The 19,809-nt window shown below is 41.8% G+C and overlaps 1 protein-coding gene across 3 annotated transcripts in view; it reads left to right on the top strand.

Moving 5' to 3' along the window:
- ANKRD27 (ankyrin repeat domain 27) overlaps positions 1 to 19,809 on the top strand; it is a 128,024-nt gene that overhangs the window by 46,522 nt on the left and 61,693 nt on the right. For 2 of the 3 annotated variants that reach the window (XM_085888362.1, XM_085888363.1), the window contains exons 5-9: positions 11,395 to 11,600; positions 15,161 to 15,220; positions 15,412 to 15,465; positions 17,741 to 17,806; positions 18,033 to 18,109. In XM_085888362.1, coding sequence (XP_085744488.1) covers positions 11,395 to 11,600; positions 15,161 to 15,220; positions 15,412 to 15,465; positions 17,741 to 17,806; positions 18,033 to 18,109 — 463 coding nt within the window. Of the gene's footprint in view, positions 1 to 11,394; positions 11,601 to 11,626; positions 13,479 to 15,160; positions 15,221 to 15,411; positions 15,466 to 17,740; positions 17,807 to 18,032; positions 18,110 to 19,809 lie in introns of those variants that run through there. The other variant, XM_085888364.1, reaches the window with a different exon arrangement.

Genomic DNA, 19,809 nt, shown 5'->3' with positions numbered 1-19,809 from the left:
ATGGACTCCCAAGCACACCCTATTTTATTTATTTATTTATTTTTGTCCTATCGCTTACATTCTTCACTTTATCTGTCCAAAACAATAATTGCTTGCAATGGTGAATTCCTTTAGAAATTGCAATGGTTCAAATTTTCGGCCAACATCCATGGTGGGAGTGATACACTTTGATTTGCAATGTTTGGTTGATGGAAATTGAATGCTGTAATGTTTTGGTCCTTGTGGTCGATTAAATAATGCAATGGTGATAAATTCCATTCTGCCTGTTGTTTTTTTACGACGGTTTTGATGAGACGGACTGGTCTGTTCTCTGACTTTCTCGACATCTCACTCCCATGTTATACATAATGCAGCTTGACCTGCATGATTGCAGCAAAAGATAAAAATAGAACCCCTCACTAACAGATTAATGGAAGCTTTCATTGATGGAGCAATAACATCCATTTCTGTGTTTTCATTTTTCCCCTCTTGTCTTCAGTTGTGGTTAAACAAACTATATGCACAAAGCTACAGTTTTCATGCCATATATTGTTTGATATTGGGACAGTATAATATAATATATTGTTGCTGTATACCTCACTTCCTCCAATTCCTCAGGCATTCAACAGATGCAAAATAAATTTTTATTTTTTAATTTTTTTTGGATACAAAGTCTAGGCTCGTGGAAGAGCTCATCTATCTATAATTCCAGCAGTGTGTGTGTGTGTGTGTGTGTGTGTGTGTGTGTGTGTGTGTGTGTGTGTGTGTGTGTGTGTGTGTGTGTGTGTGTGTGTGTGTGTGTGTGTGTGTGTGTGTGTGAGACCGCTGTTTCTCGACAACCTCTGGTCCGATCTAATTGAAACTTGCCAGGTATATTTCTGGGGACCTGAGGATGTGCCTTTTCAAGGTTTCATATTAATCGGACAAGTGCTTCCCAAGTTATGGCCATTTATTTACCAACCAATGGCAAGACACGTTGTTGCGTCGGCGTTGCCGATGGGGAGGGGAAGCACAGCCACGTTCCCCATTACGGGTTACAACGTACGGGCTTCTGGAGAGTGATGACTTCGTCTATTCTAATAATTTCTCGATTTCTTATGCGCATTTATAAATGAACACAATGGCCCAAGTTATGATCGTTTTCATATTAGACGGTGTATAAATTTCGGGAACATCAGATTGCTGGTATGCTCCGAACCAGGAAGTAAATTTTTTTCTCTCTCTTCTCTTCTCTTTTTGTTTTTCCTTGCCACGACATTGCGAAAAGGTAAAATACGTTGGCGCTAATTGAATAATTGGGTATTAAAAATAAATTGCGAATAATCGTAGCTGCGAATAATATCGAACTTCCGGGACACGCACGTACGGGCATGTGAGAGCGAAGAAACGGCCTGTGTGGTTTATTTATTTATTTATTATTATTATTATTATTATTATTTTTTTTTTTTTACGGGCACGTACTAGTCTATCTATAATTCCAGCAGTGTGTGTGTATGTGTGACCGCTGTTTCTCGACAACCACTGGTCCGATCTCATTGAAACTTGCCAGGTATATTGCTGGGGACCTGAGTATGTGCCTTTTCAAGGTTTGATATTAATTGGACAAGGGCTTCCCAAGTTATGGGCATTTATTGACCAAACCAATAACAGGACATGTTGCTGCGTAGGCGTGGCCGATGGGGAAAGGGTGCCATTTAGTTACCAATGACAGAACACGTTGTTGCGTAGGCGTGGCCGATGGGGGAAGAGATCCTCAGCCGCGTTCCCCATTACGGGTTACAACGTACGGACTTCCGGATAGTGATGACTTACTGTATCTATCTATAATTCCAGCAATGTGTGTGTGCGTGTGTGACCGCTGTTTCTTGACAACGACTGGTCCGATCTCATTGAAACTTGCCAGGTATATTGCTGGGGACCTGAGGATGTGCCTTTTCAAGTTTGATATTAATCGGACAAGTGCTTCCCAAGTTATGGCCATTTATTTACCAAACCAAGGACAAGACATGTTGCGTGGGCGTGGCCGATGGGGAGGGGAAGCTCAGCCGCATTCCCCATTACGGGTTACAACGTACGGACTTCCGGAGAGGCAAGGGAAGCTCAGCTGCGTTCCCCATTATGGGTTACAACGTACGGACTTCCGGAGAGTGATGACTTCGTGTATTCTAATAATTTCTCGATTTCTTATGCGCATTTATAGATAAACACAATGCCGCAAGTTATGATCGTTTTTCATACTGCAAGTTATGATCGTTTTCATATGAGACTGTGCATAAATTTCGGTAACATCAGAGTGCTGGTATGCTCCAAACCAGGAAGTAATTTTTTTCTTTCTCTTCTCTTCTCTTTTTGTTTTTTCTTTGCGATGACATTGCGAAAAGGCAAATACGTTGGCGCGAATTGAATAATTGGCCATTAAAACCTAAATTGCAAATCATCGTTACTGCGATATGCGAACTTCCGCACCACGCACGTACGGGCATGCGAGAGCGAAGAAACGGCCTGTGTGGTTGTTGTTTGTTGCTCGCGGTTGGAATATTTATTTATAATTTTTTTTTTTTTTTTTTACGGGCACGTACGAGTTCTAATAATTTCTCGATTTCTTATGTGCATTTATAGATAAACACAATGCCCCAATCCAGTCGTCGTCTACGAGAGCGAAGGAATGGCCTGTGTGGTTGTTTGAAAGTTTTTTTTTTTGTTTTTTTTTTGCACGTACGGCCACGCACGTATGGGTACATACTAGTACAATGAATGGATCAGGATGCAAAAAAACCCCAACGGAACAGGAAAAAGAGGGGGAAACTCCAACAGTGGAGTTAAAGGACAAAATAGATGGAGATGGAGAAATAACGAATGAGGAATAAGGGAGGACATATGGGGTTGATGAGGGTTGCAGAAGCAAACTATTAGGAAGGAACAACTGGAAAGTTGGAAGGTGTGTTGCTTGTGGTGGAGGGGGCTTGTCCACCTATAAAACCTTCATCCACAGCTTGAATGAGTTCTGCTCTCACCTCTGAGCATGTGCCCCTGTCTCACACCTTCCTCAGTTTTATGCCATGGAAACCAAGGCCTTCAAGATTATTGGAATCTTCCACAATGAAGCTGAGTCTATGGGCCTGTCTCTTTCCCATTGCAAACAGGTCAGTTGTCTCTGTCTTCTTCCAGCTCCTTTCTGGTCTCACACACTCTGCTCCCCCCCCCCCCCCACACATGTTTCTACAGCATGTATATGGTTCACCATCAACCCTGTTCTGGTGAAATCCAGGATCACTGCTCACCTGCACTCATTTATTCCTCCTTTTCCTACCTGTGGAACCAACTTCTACCTCTTTCCAAATTTCCAGTTTTTCCTTCCTAACCATCACATGCATCTTCCCCGACCCCTCATTCCTCCCCACACCCCTTATTTGTCCAAGTCTCCCTCTATTAATTTTTTTATTCAACTCTGCTGTTGGTATTTCCCCCTCTCCCTCGAGTGTTCCTTTTGTTATATTGCTTCCTGATCCATTCTGTGCTCTCGCTCTTCCACGAGCCTTGACCTTGCATACCAAAAGAAGGGAGTTGCTGGTAGACTTGCAGCCTGAACCTGATCGGATGCATGGTCTGGCAGACAGAATTATTTAATAGTGTTGCGGCTCTGTGAAGTCGACACTCCTCCGAGGAAATGGCACCCAACTTGTAGCGACCCCGAGACAGTTATCTCATAAGTATTCGTTTAGTTGGTCATTTCCATATTTCTAGTGGGTAAACGGGACAAGATGCATTGCTTCGGGCTTTTAGATAGGTCTTCAATCCACGATTCTTTCATTTATTTTACTTCCTTTTATTTCACACACAACCACGCAACCATGCACTTCAGGCCAGTAATGCTATCTGCGGAGCGTCAACAAGAAACAGCATCCACAGCTCATTTGCATATGCGTGCCAAGTTCCTGTTCAGACGGCGTGCCATAAACCAACCGACGTCTCACCTCAGATGCTCACCACGTTCACTACAAATGCCTTCTAAAATTCCCCACACCAACCTACACCCAATCTCTTTCCCACAAACTCTACAGCCGCAACCATAGTCCAGGATCCAGGCTACCTATCCATAAAAAAGTGGTTGTGCATCCAGTTTTACTGCAGAAAAAGGTTCTACGGTAGCTAATGAAATAAATTAATTTGGGTAAACATTTCACTCTTTGGACATTTTCATTCTGGCAGAAATTAAAAAAAAAAAGTGAAATTATCATAAATTCCCCCCAATAACTCAAAAATACCCCTGTTAAAATGACCATTTTGATGTAATCAGACATTTTTGGGTCAGAAAATATTAATTTTAGGTTGCTGTAAGAACCATTCAAAGTTGAATTTTCAAATTCTTTTTTTGGCATCTACCTACACTATGTTGTGAGGTTGCAGGTCTGTCTTAATATGTATGTGCTCTAAAGTTGTCAAAGTAAATACGCCAGGCAAGCTTAATCACTGATGACTAAGGCCTAGATCACATTTGCCACGGCGGCCGTGGGGTCTCCAAAATCTACGGCCACTAGCAATTATATGGTGGCCGCAGTATTTCCACGGTCACACAATGTAGCAGTCACATATGTTTTTATTTTTCGGGGAGCCGCATGGCGTATTTAGGCCGAAGTCACATTTGCCACGGCGGCCGTGGGGTCTCCAAAATCTACGGCCATTAGCAATTATACGGCGGCTACAGTATTTCCACGGTCACACAATGTAGCAGTCATATATGTTTTTATTTTTCAGGGAGCTGCACGGCGTATTTATAAATTGTGGAGACCGAAAATGTGGGGTTGCCGTACAGTCTTTGATTTGATGTCGCACGGTGACCTTAGGGCGTTCCTGCGGCGGCCATATAATTTTCAAGGCAGACGCAAGGTGCCCGCAAGGCGACCGCAGGGTGGCCCTAAGGCGAACGTGCGGCCAGACGGACAGTAACGAATGGGTTTTTTTTTTTTTTAAACCAGTTTTTTTTTTTCGGCTTGTCGAATTGCTACGGCGAACGTAGAAATGAAAAAAGTTGTAACTCCATGTTATAATTCCACGGCGACCTTACGGCCTGTAAAATATAACCATACGGCGTAGGGCCACCCTGAAGCCACCTCAGAACCTCTGCGGCCGCCGCACGTTTCTGTCACTTCAGAGGGCGTACGGCTGCCGTATCCTCGCCGTAGAGCAAATGTGACTTAGGCCTTAGGTCTTAGAAATTGTGGAGACCGAAAACGTGGGGTTGCCGTACGGTCTTTGATTTGATGTCGCAAGGCGACCGCAGGGGGCCCTAAGGCGAACGTGCAGCCAGATGGAAGGTAACGAATGGGTTAATTTTTTTTTTTTTTACCAGTTTTTTTTTTTCGGCTTGTCGAATTGCTACGGCGAACGTAGAAATGAAAAATGTTATAACTCCGCGTTATAATTCCACGGCGACCTTACGGCCTGTAAAATATAGCCAAACAGCGTAGGGCCACCCTGAGGCCACCGCAGAAACTCTGCGGCCGACGTACGTTTCTGTCAATTCAGAGGGCGTACAGCTGCCGTATCCTTGCCGTAGAGCAAATGTGACTTAGGCCTAACTTGACACCTTATCTTTGCAGATATTCACATCATGGCGTCAAAAGAAGCTTCAATCCCAGCGGTTCTTCTGAAAGTCAGCGAAAGTAGTCCACTCCAGGACAGATGCATCGTGTGTCAAAAGAGAAAAAGTACAAAGCTTACCTCAACTGACGGTGGAAAGAAACGGTTACGAGAGGCGGCAGCTTTGAGAAAAGATGATGTATTCAATCGGCTGAAGTTAATCCCAGAAACTGAGAAATTCTATTTTCACATGGACAATGACTGTTATAAAAGTTACACTCTTAAGAAGACATTAGATCGAATACGTAGTGCAACCGACGATGGTAATACGAGTGAGGAAGAAGAGAGTGGTACATCAGATCCTAACTCACCAGTTACAAAACGAGCTAGGAGATCATCCTCAACTGCACGTCCATCAGCAAGTGATGCCAGATTATCTAACCAAGAACTTCCTTGCATAGTCTGTGGTTCAATCACAACAACAGAGAAAGGCACAAAAGTAAGGAAGAAGTTCAGGATATGTGAGGAAAAGTGGGCAAACAATTTCTTGGCTGTTGCAGTTTACTATAAAGACACTGTTTTCGAACTGATTGCAGATCTACACAGTGACCAGAAGATCTTTGCCACCGACATTTTTGCTCATGGCAAATTTATGAAAGCATACATAGCAAAGTACCAGAGAGAAATCTCACAACATGATCGAAAAAGGCCACCATCAAAGAAATTCGAATTATTCAAAAGGGCTAAAGATATCTTAGACCCTCTTCTTGAGGCAGGCTATGGATTCACTCTTACGGATATCAAGGAACTGATGATAAGTTTTGACGATGACGTAAACCTATACAACAATGAAATAAAAGGTTTCTTGGTAAAGACATACCAGGAGACAATAACCTTCTGTGAATCCAAAAGAAAGAACGAACCAATGCTGGTATTCTCTTCTCAACTAAGCATAGAACAACTGGCAGCAAAAATCAGATCCCATGATGCTGTTAAAGAAGCTGGTGATATCATCAGATGGGCGATGCAGAACATTGACTTCAATCTCCAAGACAAATTTTGTGATTCCACCGAACTCCGACTATCATGGGAAAAAACTAAAATGCCTGATGTTCTACTCACATTTTTCTCATCACTATTCAAAATTAACAAGTCTCATCTCCTACAAGTCCATCGAGTACATATTGAGAAAGATGACGATGAGACTGACGCTGATTGTAATGATAACAAACCTGCTCAAAACCGACACACAGTTAAACTCTACAGCCTGTTCCAGATAATATACTATGAAATGTTCCATGGACAAAGAAAAACACCTCTACACATGATGACAGCCCACAGTATCTAAGATAAATGTAAAAGCAAAGAACTGATTACATCGTTCAATTGTCTCGGTCTGTGAACTCGCTACACTAATCTTACCAGGAGCAGAAATCTACTCTCATCATATGCCATAAAGTCATGTGAAAGGACCAGCACGCCAATTCCTAGCCACTTCTGCAGTAGTGGCTTTACCATCGGCGCCTTCGATAACTTTGATTTTGAGGATAGCTCCTCATTCTCTGGAAAGTCCAGCACGCATGACACGGCAATGGTCCTATTCCAAGACGTCTCCAGCACTCCTGTAGGAAAGCCAGATGTATCTACTACAGGCTTAGAAAGACGTAGCTGCAAGTTAAAAATAAAGCTACCGTGTCAAGAACTGAAGTTTCATCCAAAACCAATCACAAGACCTGTTCTACCTGATGACTTCAAGGTAGTTGAGGATGACGGACTGCCTCTTTCAGATACAGCATTACAAAGTGCAGAAAATAGAGAATTCTTCATATCCTTTGTAAGGTGTGGACAACCAGACAAACTAACCAGAGTTTCCCTTGAGCCTACTGACTATGGCTGGGAAGAATCTGTTGGAGTACTTGTACCATCAAAACACCTAAAACCACTTCCAGATGTCCTACTAACTGTTTGCGGCTGTAAACACTGTAAAACCAAACGGTGTAAATGTAGAAAGGCAAACCTCAATTGTTGTGTATTTTGCAAATGTTCTACTTCATGTGATAATACATAAAAGACATTGAAAGTTAAAGTTGAGAACAACTTCTTTGCAGAGATAATAATACAAATATATCTGTAGATAAATAATTCAACTGAAAATTGTTAAATCAAAATATTGTTGAGTTCTTAAGCACCAGTTTGGTTAAACCATCACATTGCTGAATTGGTGGTGGTCATATTGGAAATTGCATAATGCGAGAGTCTAATCATTTATGCATTCCCTTTGTCATGCAGCTTGAAAAGGCAAAATATCACTTTATCAGTCCTTTTCATACAATAAAATGTTGAAATTTTGGTGATTTGAGTGTTGGAAACAGCCTTTTTCCAAAATGGCTGCCATCCTGAAAATGTCCCATTGTGCAAATGTCTAACCAAAATAATTTTGACATTTTATGTTGATATATTGCAAAAACGATTTGAAAATCCCTGCCCATCAACTTTTTGTGACACTTTAGCCTGGATCCAGGACTACCAAGCACTTCAGTCTCCTCATTGCAATCGTTAAACCACTCCGAACGTTTCAACTCCTTCACCACAAATGCCACAGCACCTCCCCTACCTCACATAAACCACTACAAACTGCCCCAACTACAGTTGGTTCCCTAGCCGCTCACCACAGTCTGAGAGCCCCAGAGGAATGAAGGACATTGCAAGCCGGGGTGTTTAGACATTCAACACGAAGCGCAAACATGCACTGGGGTCCATTCAACGACGTCCTGGTAGCTTCAGCTATCTGCTAAATAACCACACTCAGAGTCCAGCACACATTCAGGGCTGGAGAGCGCTCACGAAAACCCTCGGCCAATGTTAGTTGTGGAGCTCTGTTACGTGACCTGGCTGACAAGCAAATTAAGCCATTATCGATTCCGGAGTCTGGCAGGGTGTGGCTACGGTGCGGAGTGATGGCTATGTGCCAATGGGGGAGCTCAGAAACGCTTACCAGGTCTGAGCCGTTTTTTGGCCCCTTCCTCAAGGCCCTGTCACACGTTGACGTTTTAGCCAGCGTATGCCGACGTATGAAAAATTTGGCGAATACGCTGGCACACGTCGAATACGTTATGGGTAAGTTTTGTATACGTTAAGAGCACGCTGGCATACGTCGTAGTACGCCGAGCTCGTTGACAAATTTTAAGCATGCTCAAAATTTTTCGACGTATGCCAGCATATGACTTGCACGTTCCGCATACGCTGGCCATAAGTTGTGGGCACATTATGCGATCGTTGACACACGTCGACACGCGTTACTTGTAAGTTACTCATAAGTCGAAATACGTCGAGATAATGTTTAGCGTACCCGAAACTTATTTCTAACCTATGAGTAACGTGCTTTGAACCTATGTGTAACGTATCTCCAACACATATTGACGTATGTAGACGTATTTTGACATCTTCCGGACGACCACAGAACTTACTGAATGTGTTTCTAACTTACAGCTACTGTATAATGGCGTATTGGCAGCGTTTAGGGGAATTGGTCTATAAAAATGGGCTTCACAGGAGGAACCCGTCAGTGTTCCAGACTCCATGTTGAGTAGATGTCCATGTCAGTAGTAGTAGGTGAGTGTGATGAGGAGGGTGTGGGTGATGATGGATCCTCCTTGCGTCTGCATCTACGGCCACGGCCAGGAGACTTCTTTGCAGCATTCTTCGAAGTTTTCTTCGGCATGACGGTGATGTTGACACTTCGATGTCGAGTGCGGTTATGATTAAAATCGTTGAGCGGCAGCGTCCATTTAAATGGTCGAGCGACAGTGATTTAAATCGTTGAGCGGCAGCCTATTAATAGGCTACGCCACGTGATCGTCGGCGATACGCTGCCGCGCGCGATGCATAAGTTAGACTATCGTTGGGCATAGGTTGTGAATGCCGACAACACGCTAAGCATTCGTTGGTATAAGTTATCTATAAGTTATCGAAACGTTCTGTGTACGTTACCAATACGTTATGCATACGTCCAACTCGTTCTGAATATGCCTAAAACTGAAAAAAAACATCAATAGTTCAGTGTACGCCAGTGTTTTACATACATTTTGATACATTGCCATACGCTGGCTAAAACGTCAAGGTGTGACAGGGCCCTCACCTTGGCTCGAAGAGGGCAAATCGGGCTCAGTTGCTTTCTTGTCCAGGCTCTCTTGTCCAGCCTCCCAGCCAAATCTCTTTACCGAGCTGAGGGGGCAGTACAACCGAGTAAGGCGAGCTGGGCGGAGCGAGCAGTTACCATGACGTGCTGGGGTCATCCCCAGGTCATCAGCGCTTGGCTTCAGCTGCGTTCCGCAGCCAATATTCATAACACTTGCAGAATTTCTCACACGTCCCTGTTAAGCTTTCTCTCATGCATTATTTTCTCAATGCATTACCAATTTTCATCAATTTGCACCTTTCTCATGCATTACCAATTTGTGTCTTTTACACCTTCCTCTTGCATCACACTGCATGACATTTTTGCATCTTCCATTCCTGCATTATGGACACCCCAGTTTCTTTCTCTCCTCCCCCTTCTGAGGCGATTGGGTTGCGCAGGTCCTTTGACCATGCCAGGTCCAATAAGGTCGCCTACACCTTCACTGCTTCTCCTCTTTCTGGTGTGTGTGTGTGTGTGTGTGTGTGTGTGTGTGTGTGTGTGTGTGTGTGTGTGTGTGTGTGTGTGTGTGTGTGTGTGTGTGTGTGTGTGAGATGGTGCCTGTAACCAGTGTAACATCATTAAGATTGTAGAAGGTTATCGGGTTAACTCTGCACTGTCTTTTGTAAAAATTTGCGTTTATTTTGCTGCACCCACAAATTCCTTGTTTTCCCCTGCTATACATTTTGTGAATTAACCCATCACTGTGCCACATTATTTTCCTCGCCCTTGCTTGTAATAAATTATTTGTTTGGAATCCATCCAGCTCGTTTTCATCTTTTCCTTCATTAGTCCAGCATCGTCTGCACATTATTTTAGCTGTGAAGTTCTACCCCAACAATCTCTTTATTAGCCGGTGCGTACTTGGCAGCTCCACTTGGCTGCACCTGATACGATAAGTTTCACACAAGTATGCATCGAGGGCACATTACCCGAATTGGCCGGCCGCCCACAGGTAAAGTATCACGTGAAGTAGTGTAACCCTGCCCGGATTGGCCGTGCCAGTCGGTGTTTGTGGTTGCCTAGCAATCTGCCAGTGCATGAAGCTATCTGTGCCCGGCGTCCTCCTGACCGGTTGTTCGGAAGGAACCTGAGGACTTCCCCTCATGGTGAGCATCGAACCCCGAGTCCACAACAATATTTTGAATCTGGGTTGAGGGATTTAAATCAAACTTGGTGCAAGCATCTATACAATAACGTGGGCAGAGGCATATCTGGCCATGTTGCAATGTCGAGGAGTGCCCTTCTAGTTTTGACCTAAAACACTCCCCAACACTCACTGATGAACCTATGAATGTTTGCGAAAGATCCTTTTGCCTGTGACCACTTTTTTCATAGATGGCCAGACAGACATCTCTCTGAGTGTAGATGTAAAAATGGAAAATCCCAGAAAAACTGTTGTCATTGCTTGTTAAAAAAATTTCTTTAATTTTAAATTCACATAAAAAGGGTCAAAGAGTAAAACAGTCGAGTGTAGTGGATTGATGAATCTCATTGGTGGATGCTTGACATGAAGAAATTAAAACTATTTTTAAACTGTGTATTCTAAGTAGTGCAATAATTATATACAGTATGTATATTAAACACCCATGATCCGTGTGTAGTTTTACCATAACTTGTTTTGATGCTGATTGCACATTGTTCAACCATCTACTTAGGTCATGGTGTGAGCCGTAAGCTTCCACCTTCACGACCTCGAGCCTCGATCCGATCACAGCCGGTGTTGCAGAATCTAGAGGAGTGCTGTGATTTTCTCTGGGGAACGGGTACTACACGGGCAACGCGACTGGAAGTGGACAAGCGCATGGCTGTCTTTATCAACTCCTTCCGGCAGCTCCAGAATCAAAGTCTTTGGAACTGCATGGTTCGATAATGGGCAGGGAATCCAATGTGCATGATTGCTTCTTGCAAAGGCTTTTGTTGCTGTAAAATGAGGAAAAGGCTTTATATTTTTTCTTGCTTGCTTGATAATTTTCTGTTGTACAAGTGCTATAATTTTTTTCTTTTTTGTTAATGAAGTTAACTTTCTTCGTCCTCTCATGGAAAGATTATTTGAAGATGGAAGAGAGATTGGTCAGGTGTGAAGGAAATGGGGGAGAGAGCAAAAGGTGTTAAATTTGGACCGAGATATTTACATGTTTTGGAAATGAGAAAGGATTTGGTTGGTGGCCTCTTTGTGTTCCACGTCTCATCTTGTCTTGCCCCATCTGTTTCTTCAGCCTCCCAGTTATACCCTGACTAAACCCTAAGATGCATTTGGTCATCTCGTAACAACCTTCTGGCTTATCTCCTCAAATCCACACTCTGCTCATTTCCATGCCTTTGTCTTTGTTTTCTTAATCTTCTGGTGGCTTTAAAGTAGTGGCCGACTGCGATCTCGTGGCGTCTGTATAGTTTTATCTGTTTCACTTTTTATTAAATGCAATTGATGTATTCAACATTAGGATAAGCTAATTTGGATTATATGTTATTTATCTAAAATCACAGCCAACTAAAAACTCAAGCTGAATATTTACCAACTTTGTAGCAAACAGGAAAGAGCAGACCTTAGCCTGAGCTGATGCTTCATCTGTGAGCAATGGACTTCTTTTGGCCTCGAGCACAGTGACACAATGGGATCTTTCCTTTTAATCTTGCATTTTTTTATTTTTTTTTTAAACAAGTGATTTTTAAAACGTCAGTTTCCACACGTTTTACCCAGGGGTTAGTGAATCGTACACTTTTCTCACGAATGAGGGAATCTTTGAGGCTTCGTTCATGTTCTGTTGAAACCCAAACTGATTTCGTAACACTGGTTATAATAAAAGCAAGACAACTGTAAAATATTAAGTCACTGAACGATTGGAATGCTCTAGGAATTGACACATCCACATCCACAGAAGGGTGTAGATAAGTTCAACCTGAACTGTGTTCGCCGGATACAGGATTTGTTCAAATCGGAGAGAACCAATTGGCTAAATGAGACAGATTTTTGAGGGGGGGGCGGGAGTGAGAGTATGCAAAATCCTTGTTCTTTGTTTTAATAGATCTTGCAAAAAACTCATGATTCATTTTGTGGAAAAGGTCTGTCAAATATTGGAGAACTATAAAATTCCATTAAAAATAGAGTACTAAAGAAGTTGTACCAAGGGTTATGTGTCAGTATTGTACGAGGTAAAGCTGGCGGAGTGCTTTGAAACAGACATTAGACGAGGGTTTAACTCACCAGAATTGTTTAACATATTTATGGATCAGATTGTCTCAGGTAATGGAGGATGTACATGAAGGTACAACAGTTGGTGAATAAATTGTGCAAGATCTGGATTTTGCTGATTATATCGTAAAGTTGACATGACAGAAATCCTTACTGCAGTAATATTTAAGATGGAGGAAATAAAAGATTGAACAATTGGCCAAGGCAAAGAAACGAGTCGAGTAATGTTTCTGAACAGACGAGAAGAAGAATTGTCCAACATCCAAATAAAAAGGCCGAATGTAAAACAAATAAAAGATTTGATATATTTGGTCCATTGTAACATCGGCTGAAAAAAAAAGTCAATACTTGACAAAAAGAGCAGGAGCTGTGACAGCCTATGATATTCTAAAGTCACTTTTGTGGATAAGGAAGGGTTCGTCAGAAAAGATTTTTTAAAAATGATATTCAATGTAATAGTTATTTGGCACACATTTGATCGGGGTGGCCATTTTTTTTTCCTGTCCCATCCCTACATATGGAGAACTACCATACTCAATGACACCGATGGTAAGATATGGATCATCCACATTGACATTACAAAAAACAGAGGAGGAAAACCAAAAAGAGATTCCTTTGAAATTCAATTGCTGAGAAACATTCTAAACATAATTTTATTATAAGTCAGAGAAACAGTTGAACAAGCTTCTGTGAGTGTGAGAGTGCCTAGAATCTTGATTATCTCGGCCATAGATAATCTAAACTGCAATTGATTGGACATATTGAATGAAGAGAGACCACTGAAAAGAATCTACCAAAGCAGGATGAACAGAAGGCTGTTGGGTAGACCAATAACCAGGTGGAAGCAAATGTAGCATAAGGATTTCATGGAAGCTGTAATTACTATGGGAGTAGCACAACATCTAGCTGAAGATAGGAAAGGGTGGAGAGCTGTGGTTCAGGTATTTATGCTGCATAGCAGCTGGAAGATAAAGATTGAAATAAGAGATTCCTATAATGGGAATTTTGGGCACTTCAAACCACAAACCTTCTTGGTATTTCACATGTACTGACTATTGTATTGTTTCATTGCAATATTGCATGTATTTATGGAGTTGAATGATCTCTGCAATGTTCATGAATATTGAAGAGGTCGTTGCAGAGATACTGCATTGAAACCTATCTGCAATACGGAAGAAAAATAATTTACATAAAGATAATGTATTGGAAAGCATATTTATATCAGTAGGCTGATGTTGTTTATGTCCTGTGTCAGTGTGTTCCTCATTGCCTCTTCGGAGAGAAAGGAGGAATTGAGTTTGTGAAAACCAAGGATTCAGGGGAAGGGAGGGGAAGTCGGTTTATGAGACCTGAATGTGGGGTTTAGGGTGGGTGCTTGGGGGGAAGGGGACAGGATCAAAACTTCCACCACTTGTTTATGCAATATGTAGATGGCCCCTAATTTTCAATTTCTTCTTCTCAAGTTTAGATTTTCTCCTCCCCCCCCCCCAAACTTTCAAAATGTCTTCATGTTTGAATAAACATCTACATTTCTTGAGTGAAACAATAGTTTTGAAAACATTTGATGGATTTAATTTTGTTTTAACCCTATGATGACTGTGGAAATTAAATTGGGCTGACTGCAATTGTTTTGGCATTGCGAAATCGAATCCTCATTTTCCAAGTGATGACATCGCAGTACTTTGAGGAACCTGTAGAATGTAGATTTTTTTTCATTTATGATGACCAAGGTTTTTGGAGATCTGGCTGTGTGGTTGAGCAGTTTTAAAAGACTTCTTTTTTGTTGTTTACTTTCTGGTGTGGATTCTGTGCGTACAGCTGCTCACTCTATCCAACTCACAATTGGCAAGTTTGGCAAGTATGTCGAATGCTCCAACATGAGTTTTTAGGGAGCTCCTTGTCCTGCAGTGGACTAAAATAGCCTGCTTTATGCAATTTAAGGTTGTAAGACCTGCATAAATAGAGGGGGACAAAAACAGCAACTAACAGCAGTATCAGACTTCAGATACAACTCTCTGCCTTTGTTTTTCCTCTCCTCTCTCTACTCCTAAAATGTTGGCCATACATTCCCAACTGAATATTGATGATGTGATTTGATGAATGCAGCAAAATACTGGTGAAATGAATTATGAGATGTTGATTATAATTGGGCCCGTTCTTTATTAACGTCACACGAACTGTCGTCTTCCCTCCCACCTGCTCCCTATTCTCCCTGCTGACTGTGTGTGTAGGATGCTGTCAGTGCTTTCTACAGAAAATGCCTGCAGATTGTGTTGAAGGACGCCCACATGGTAAGACGTTCATAGTAGTTATCTGTTCCTCTGGGTTTTTTTTCTATTTTATTTTAAATAACAGGATGTCCGTTGGGCCTCCATAGAGGTTGTTGATAATCTTTTCCGAGCCATGGGTGAGTAAGGAGCCTTTGTCACTTCATTATGGAACTACTTCTTGTCATTCTGATAACATGATTGCTGCTTTTTAGAAATGCTTGAGCAAGCAAGAAGCGACAATGAAGCTGATTCGGCAGGCTGTGGAGGTAATGAGCTTGTTTGTCTATTGCTCATTCACTTTTCATGCAAATGACCACATGAAGCATTTCCACATTTATTATTGCTTAATATTGGCCATTCTCATTAACATGGTTGTGTGCTGCCAAACTTCTTGGCACTGAAAGCTGTATACCAAACCTCACATTACCAAGAAACACAAGATGCACACCTCACACACGTTTTTTCTCACACCATCATTCTCCACTGGTACACTGGCATTTTTCTAATGTTCTTTACAGTGCATTTTTTTTTAAGTTGGCACTGCAGGCCGCTTCCTTCAAAGCCACCAAGTCCAACATTTCTTATTTTATGTTCATATCAACTGAAATATAACATGTGAATGTTTCTAGTTGTTTTGGATTTCTAGGGACTCTTATGTGCACCAGACAGTTCTTTACCTCATTTTGTATATCTGGTGAAAATTAATCACTGATCTGGGAATACTCTTCGCAGTGGGTTGTGAAGCTGAACTCTTGAATTACTGGTAGTTGAAGTTTCTTCTTTATCTTGATGCAACCTCAATTCTTGTGTTTGCCTCCAAATCTTGTCCCCCCACCCTCTGTACCCACCATACCCAGTCATACCCAGTCATACCCAAATGCTCTTGGACCATGTCCTTTGCACTTGGGAAGGTGGGAAATTTGCTGGCATCCCTCGACTCTGATTCTGCAACTGCACTGGACGGCATCATCTCACGTATCCTGAAAACCTGCTCTGTTGCTCTTGCACATTATCTCTCTGCTATTTGCACCCTATCGTTTGTCCTTGGTCATCTTCCATCTGCTTGGAAACCAGCCAACATCATTGAATTGCATAAAAAGATGCAAATACTGATCCCCTTAACTACAAACCTATCAGCTTACTTCCATTCATCAGAAAGGTCGTGCAATCCATTGCAGTTGATATGAAATCCTTCCTTTTCTCAAATTGTCTCATCTCAGATCACCAATTTGCATTCAGACCAGGCACACTCTACCTTGGACATGCTGCTTATACTTTTCCAACAATGGAAGGAGACACTTGATGTCAGATATGAGATCAGTGCTATCTCTCTCAATATATCTCATGCTGTCAATAGTCTGGCATCCTGCCTTGCTCTCCAAACTGTCTGTGGCATCCAAGGCCATGGATCACAGATTCCCTCTCCTCTCATAACCAATGTGTGGCACTGGGTGGAATCCTTTCATCTTCTCTGCTTGTTGGGGCTCGAGTGCCCCCAAAGCAGTGTTCTGTCCCAGTCATATTCCTAATCTTTATCAATGATCTTTGATTGTTTGAAAAATCCCCTTTATCTATTTGCTTATTCTCCCCTCTGCCAGGACATCCCTCATCCTTCAGCAAGGCAGGCAGCACCTCTCCCTGTGTCTGTCTCCCTGTGTCTGTCTCCCTGTCTCCCCGAATGGACCACCTGGCAAACCTTCCCATCTACTTTCTTAACAATCCTTTTAAGGAAGTTCCATCACACAAACTCCTCGGTCTCACTCTCAGCCGTGATCTTTCTTGAGCAAACCACATTTCAAAGTTGGCCTCCACAGCCAGTCCTCTGTCTTATCTTATCCTCTGTCTTACAAAGTCCTTTCTTGTCATACCTGGACTCCGATCCACTCACAAGGCTGTCATCCGAAGCTTGGAGTACTGCTCTCCCCTCAGGGCTGGCTCCCCTGCCCTCACATCTTGCTTGGCTCATCCTCACATCTTCTTGCTTAGAATATCCTCACATCTTCTTGCTTAGAATATCCTCACATCTCAAGGCCGTTAAGATTATTAGAATCTCCTGCGATGAGACTAAGGCTATGGGCCAATCACTTCGCCACCACAGCACAAAACTGAAAATCGTTACAAACGTGAAACTTACTGTTTTTAGTGACTTCATAGAGTACACAAACAATAGGCAGGAATAACTAATGTAATGTGTTAGATGGGGTGGTGTAAAAGATGCTGCTTCAGCGGCGATAAACTTTGGAAATATTTATTTTCTACAACCTATAAAATGTTTGTTTTATTTCAATTACATGATATACTTGAATACTGTAGAACACAAATCACATTTTTGCCACTTTCAAAACCCATTTAGCAGTGCTGGGACAAAATATTACAGCATTTTACGTCATCACGACCAATCAAATTTTCCGCTTACAGACCCCGCCGATGTCCTTGTTTCTCAATACTGTGTGGGTAAGGTGTTCTTTGAATTCCCCAGTTAATTCTTTCTTCTTTTTTCTCTTGTATTTGTCATGTCATCTTCTTTTCCTGTTTTTGCAGATGTATGTCCTGACAGCAGTATATGAACATGTGTTCAAGGTGGTTGGGGCCAAAGAAGCTAACGAGGTATATATGGTTGTCAGACCTTCCGAGCTTGAAATTTTGCTTCGATCCTTACTATTTTCAACATCTTTGTGGATTTTTGAAAATTTTATTAGAGTTTATTTTTTAAAAAGAAAAGCCCTAACGTGTACATTTTCAACATTTCAAGAAAAACTGCAGAAAACCAGTTTTTTTTTTTTTTTTTTTTTTTTTTTTTTGTAATTGATCACCATTTGGTTTTCCTATGCAGGATGCTGCCTTCAACAAGCGTACACGTAGCTTACAAGATCTAACACTTCGGGATCTTGGTATCACTTCTGATTTCAGGTGAATTGTACAGACGTGCAAAATTCCTGCTTGCATACAGGTTCCTGCATTTTTGTGAATGTCCCAGCCATTGTTAACATTCATGTAAATGACTTGATCCGATTTGAATCGTGAGATATGATACGATTCGATAATGTCTATGTATACATAACGTTGTTGCATTTGTTTGAAGAATCTATCGACATTGTGGGGCAGTTTTTGTGTTTACGTCTGTGTGGCATTTTAAAAATGTAATTGTGATGAGCATTTTCAGGTGCAGCGTAGGTGTGACTGATGTAACTCGGCATCAGCACTTTGTCAAAAAAACAAACAAACCCTTTTATGTGGTTACATTGCTGATCAATATTGCGCTGAGCATGTGCAGCTATCGGATTGGTGCTTCACAGGCAGTGTGTTGCATTCATGAGTACGCCGTCCTCAGACACATGTTAAGCTGGGGATCCTTCTGCTATCATTAGTGGACTTTAAAGACCACGCTGTCTTTTTCCATTAAGAGGTGGCACATTGCCACCATTTTCCACATTGGTGGTCGAGCCTACAGGGAGCGTTCCATCCTCGGCACAACCATGGCCTTTATAAAAGAATGCACACCTGTTTGCAGACCACTTAACTGATTCAGTCTAATATAAAAGCCAACAAACTGTAAAGGAGCATATAGGTCATTGTATGGAAATTTTGTGGGAAAGTCTATTCCAGTCCACTTTTTGTGGAGGAAATTGTCTTGCTTGTGTACTTTACGTATCATCCGTGTCCCTAACTTATTAATGTGTTCAACCCATTCAATTTGAGGAGCTTATAACCATGTGTTTTATCAGCAGCTTCTGTAATTACCTCAAAAACTGTACCATGAAAAATTTTCCTGAACAGTATTTCTCCCCATTTTTATTTATTTGTTTGTTTTTTCTTCAAATTGAGGGGTTTTCTTTCATGCCTGATTATAATTAAACTCCAGCTCCCTTCCCTTTTCTCTTACTATTGCCATGACTACTCAGTTTGTCCTCTTTTTTTTTTTTAATGTAATAACCCTTTGCTCGGAGAACACAGTGCAGCTCCATTAGTCATTGCACCGATGCTTGTTTAAATGGATGAGTACTGTCCTTCCATCCTCTCCTCCCATCATTACTTTCTGACAAACGTTGTGTATTGAGTTTCTTGACTTGGGGAACAGCTATATCCTCAGAGGAGGACTTGGATAAACCATGTTCTCAAGATGGGTGCTACCCTTATGATCTTTGGGCCAATTGAAATTGCCAGATAAGTGGTAATCACTGATTATGAAAGATGGGTCACATTTGCTTATCATCCAATCGTGGCTGCCTGGCATATGGAGCTTCTTCTGAATGTTCGCCACTTTGGTCGCTCTTCAGCCCACATTCGGATTTTTATATATATTTTTTTTAACCCACGTGACCTTCATTTCTTTAATTTCCATCTCAATGATGCATTGCCAGGTCTCTCTTGGCCGTCCTACCCTTCTCTTCCCATCAGGTCACCAGTATATTGTTATTTTCTTTATATCTTGATCCTCCATGCACAACACTTGACCAATACATCTCTACATCCTAATTTTGATCTCTTCTCTGATGTTTTTCCTCTCTGTTAACCTTTCAACATCTTTCTTACAAGCCATGTCAGGCCAGAAGATTGTCAAGATTTTGTTCTGGTTACTGTAGATAAAAACCCCAATTTTCATGCTATTT

This window comes from Eptatretus burgeri, chromosome 7 (genome assembly GCF_056783735.1).
Source record: "Eptatretus burgeri isolate ZD-2024b chromosome 7, Ebu_testis_v1, whole genome shotgun sequence".
NCBI lineage: Eukaryota > Metazoa > Chordata > Myxini > Myxiniformes > Myxinidae > Eptatretus > Eptatretus burgeri.
Note: the sequence above shows the minus strand (reverse complement) of the source record. Positions and strands in the feature narration are given on the sequence as shown.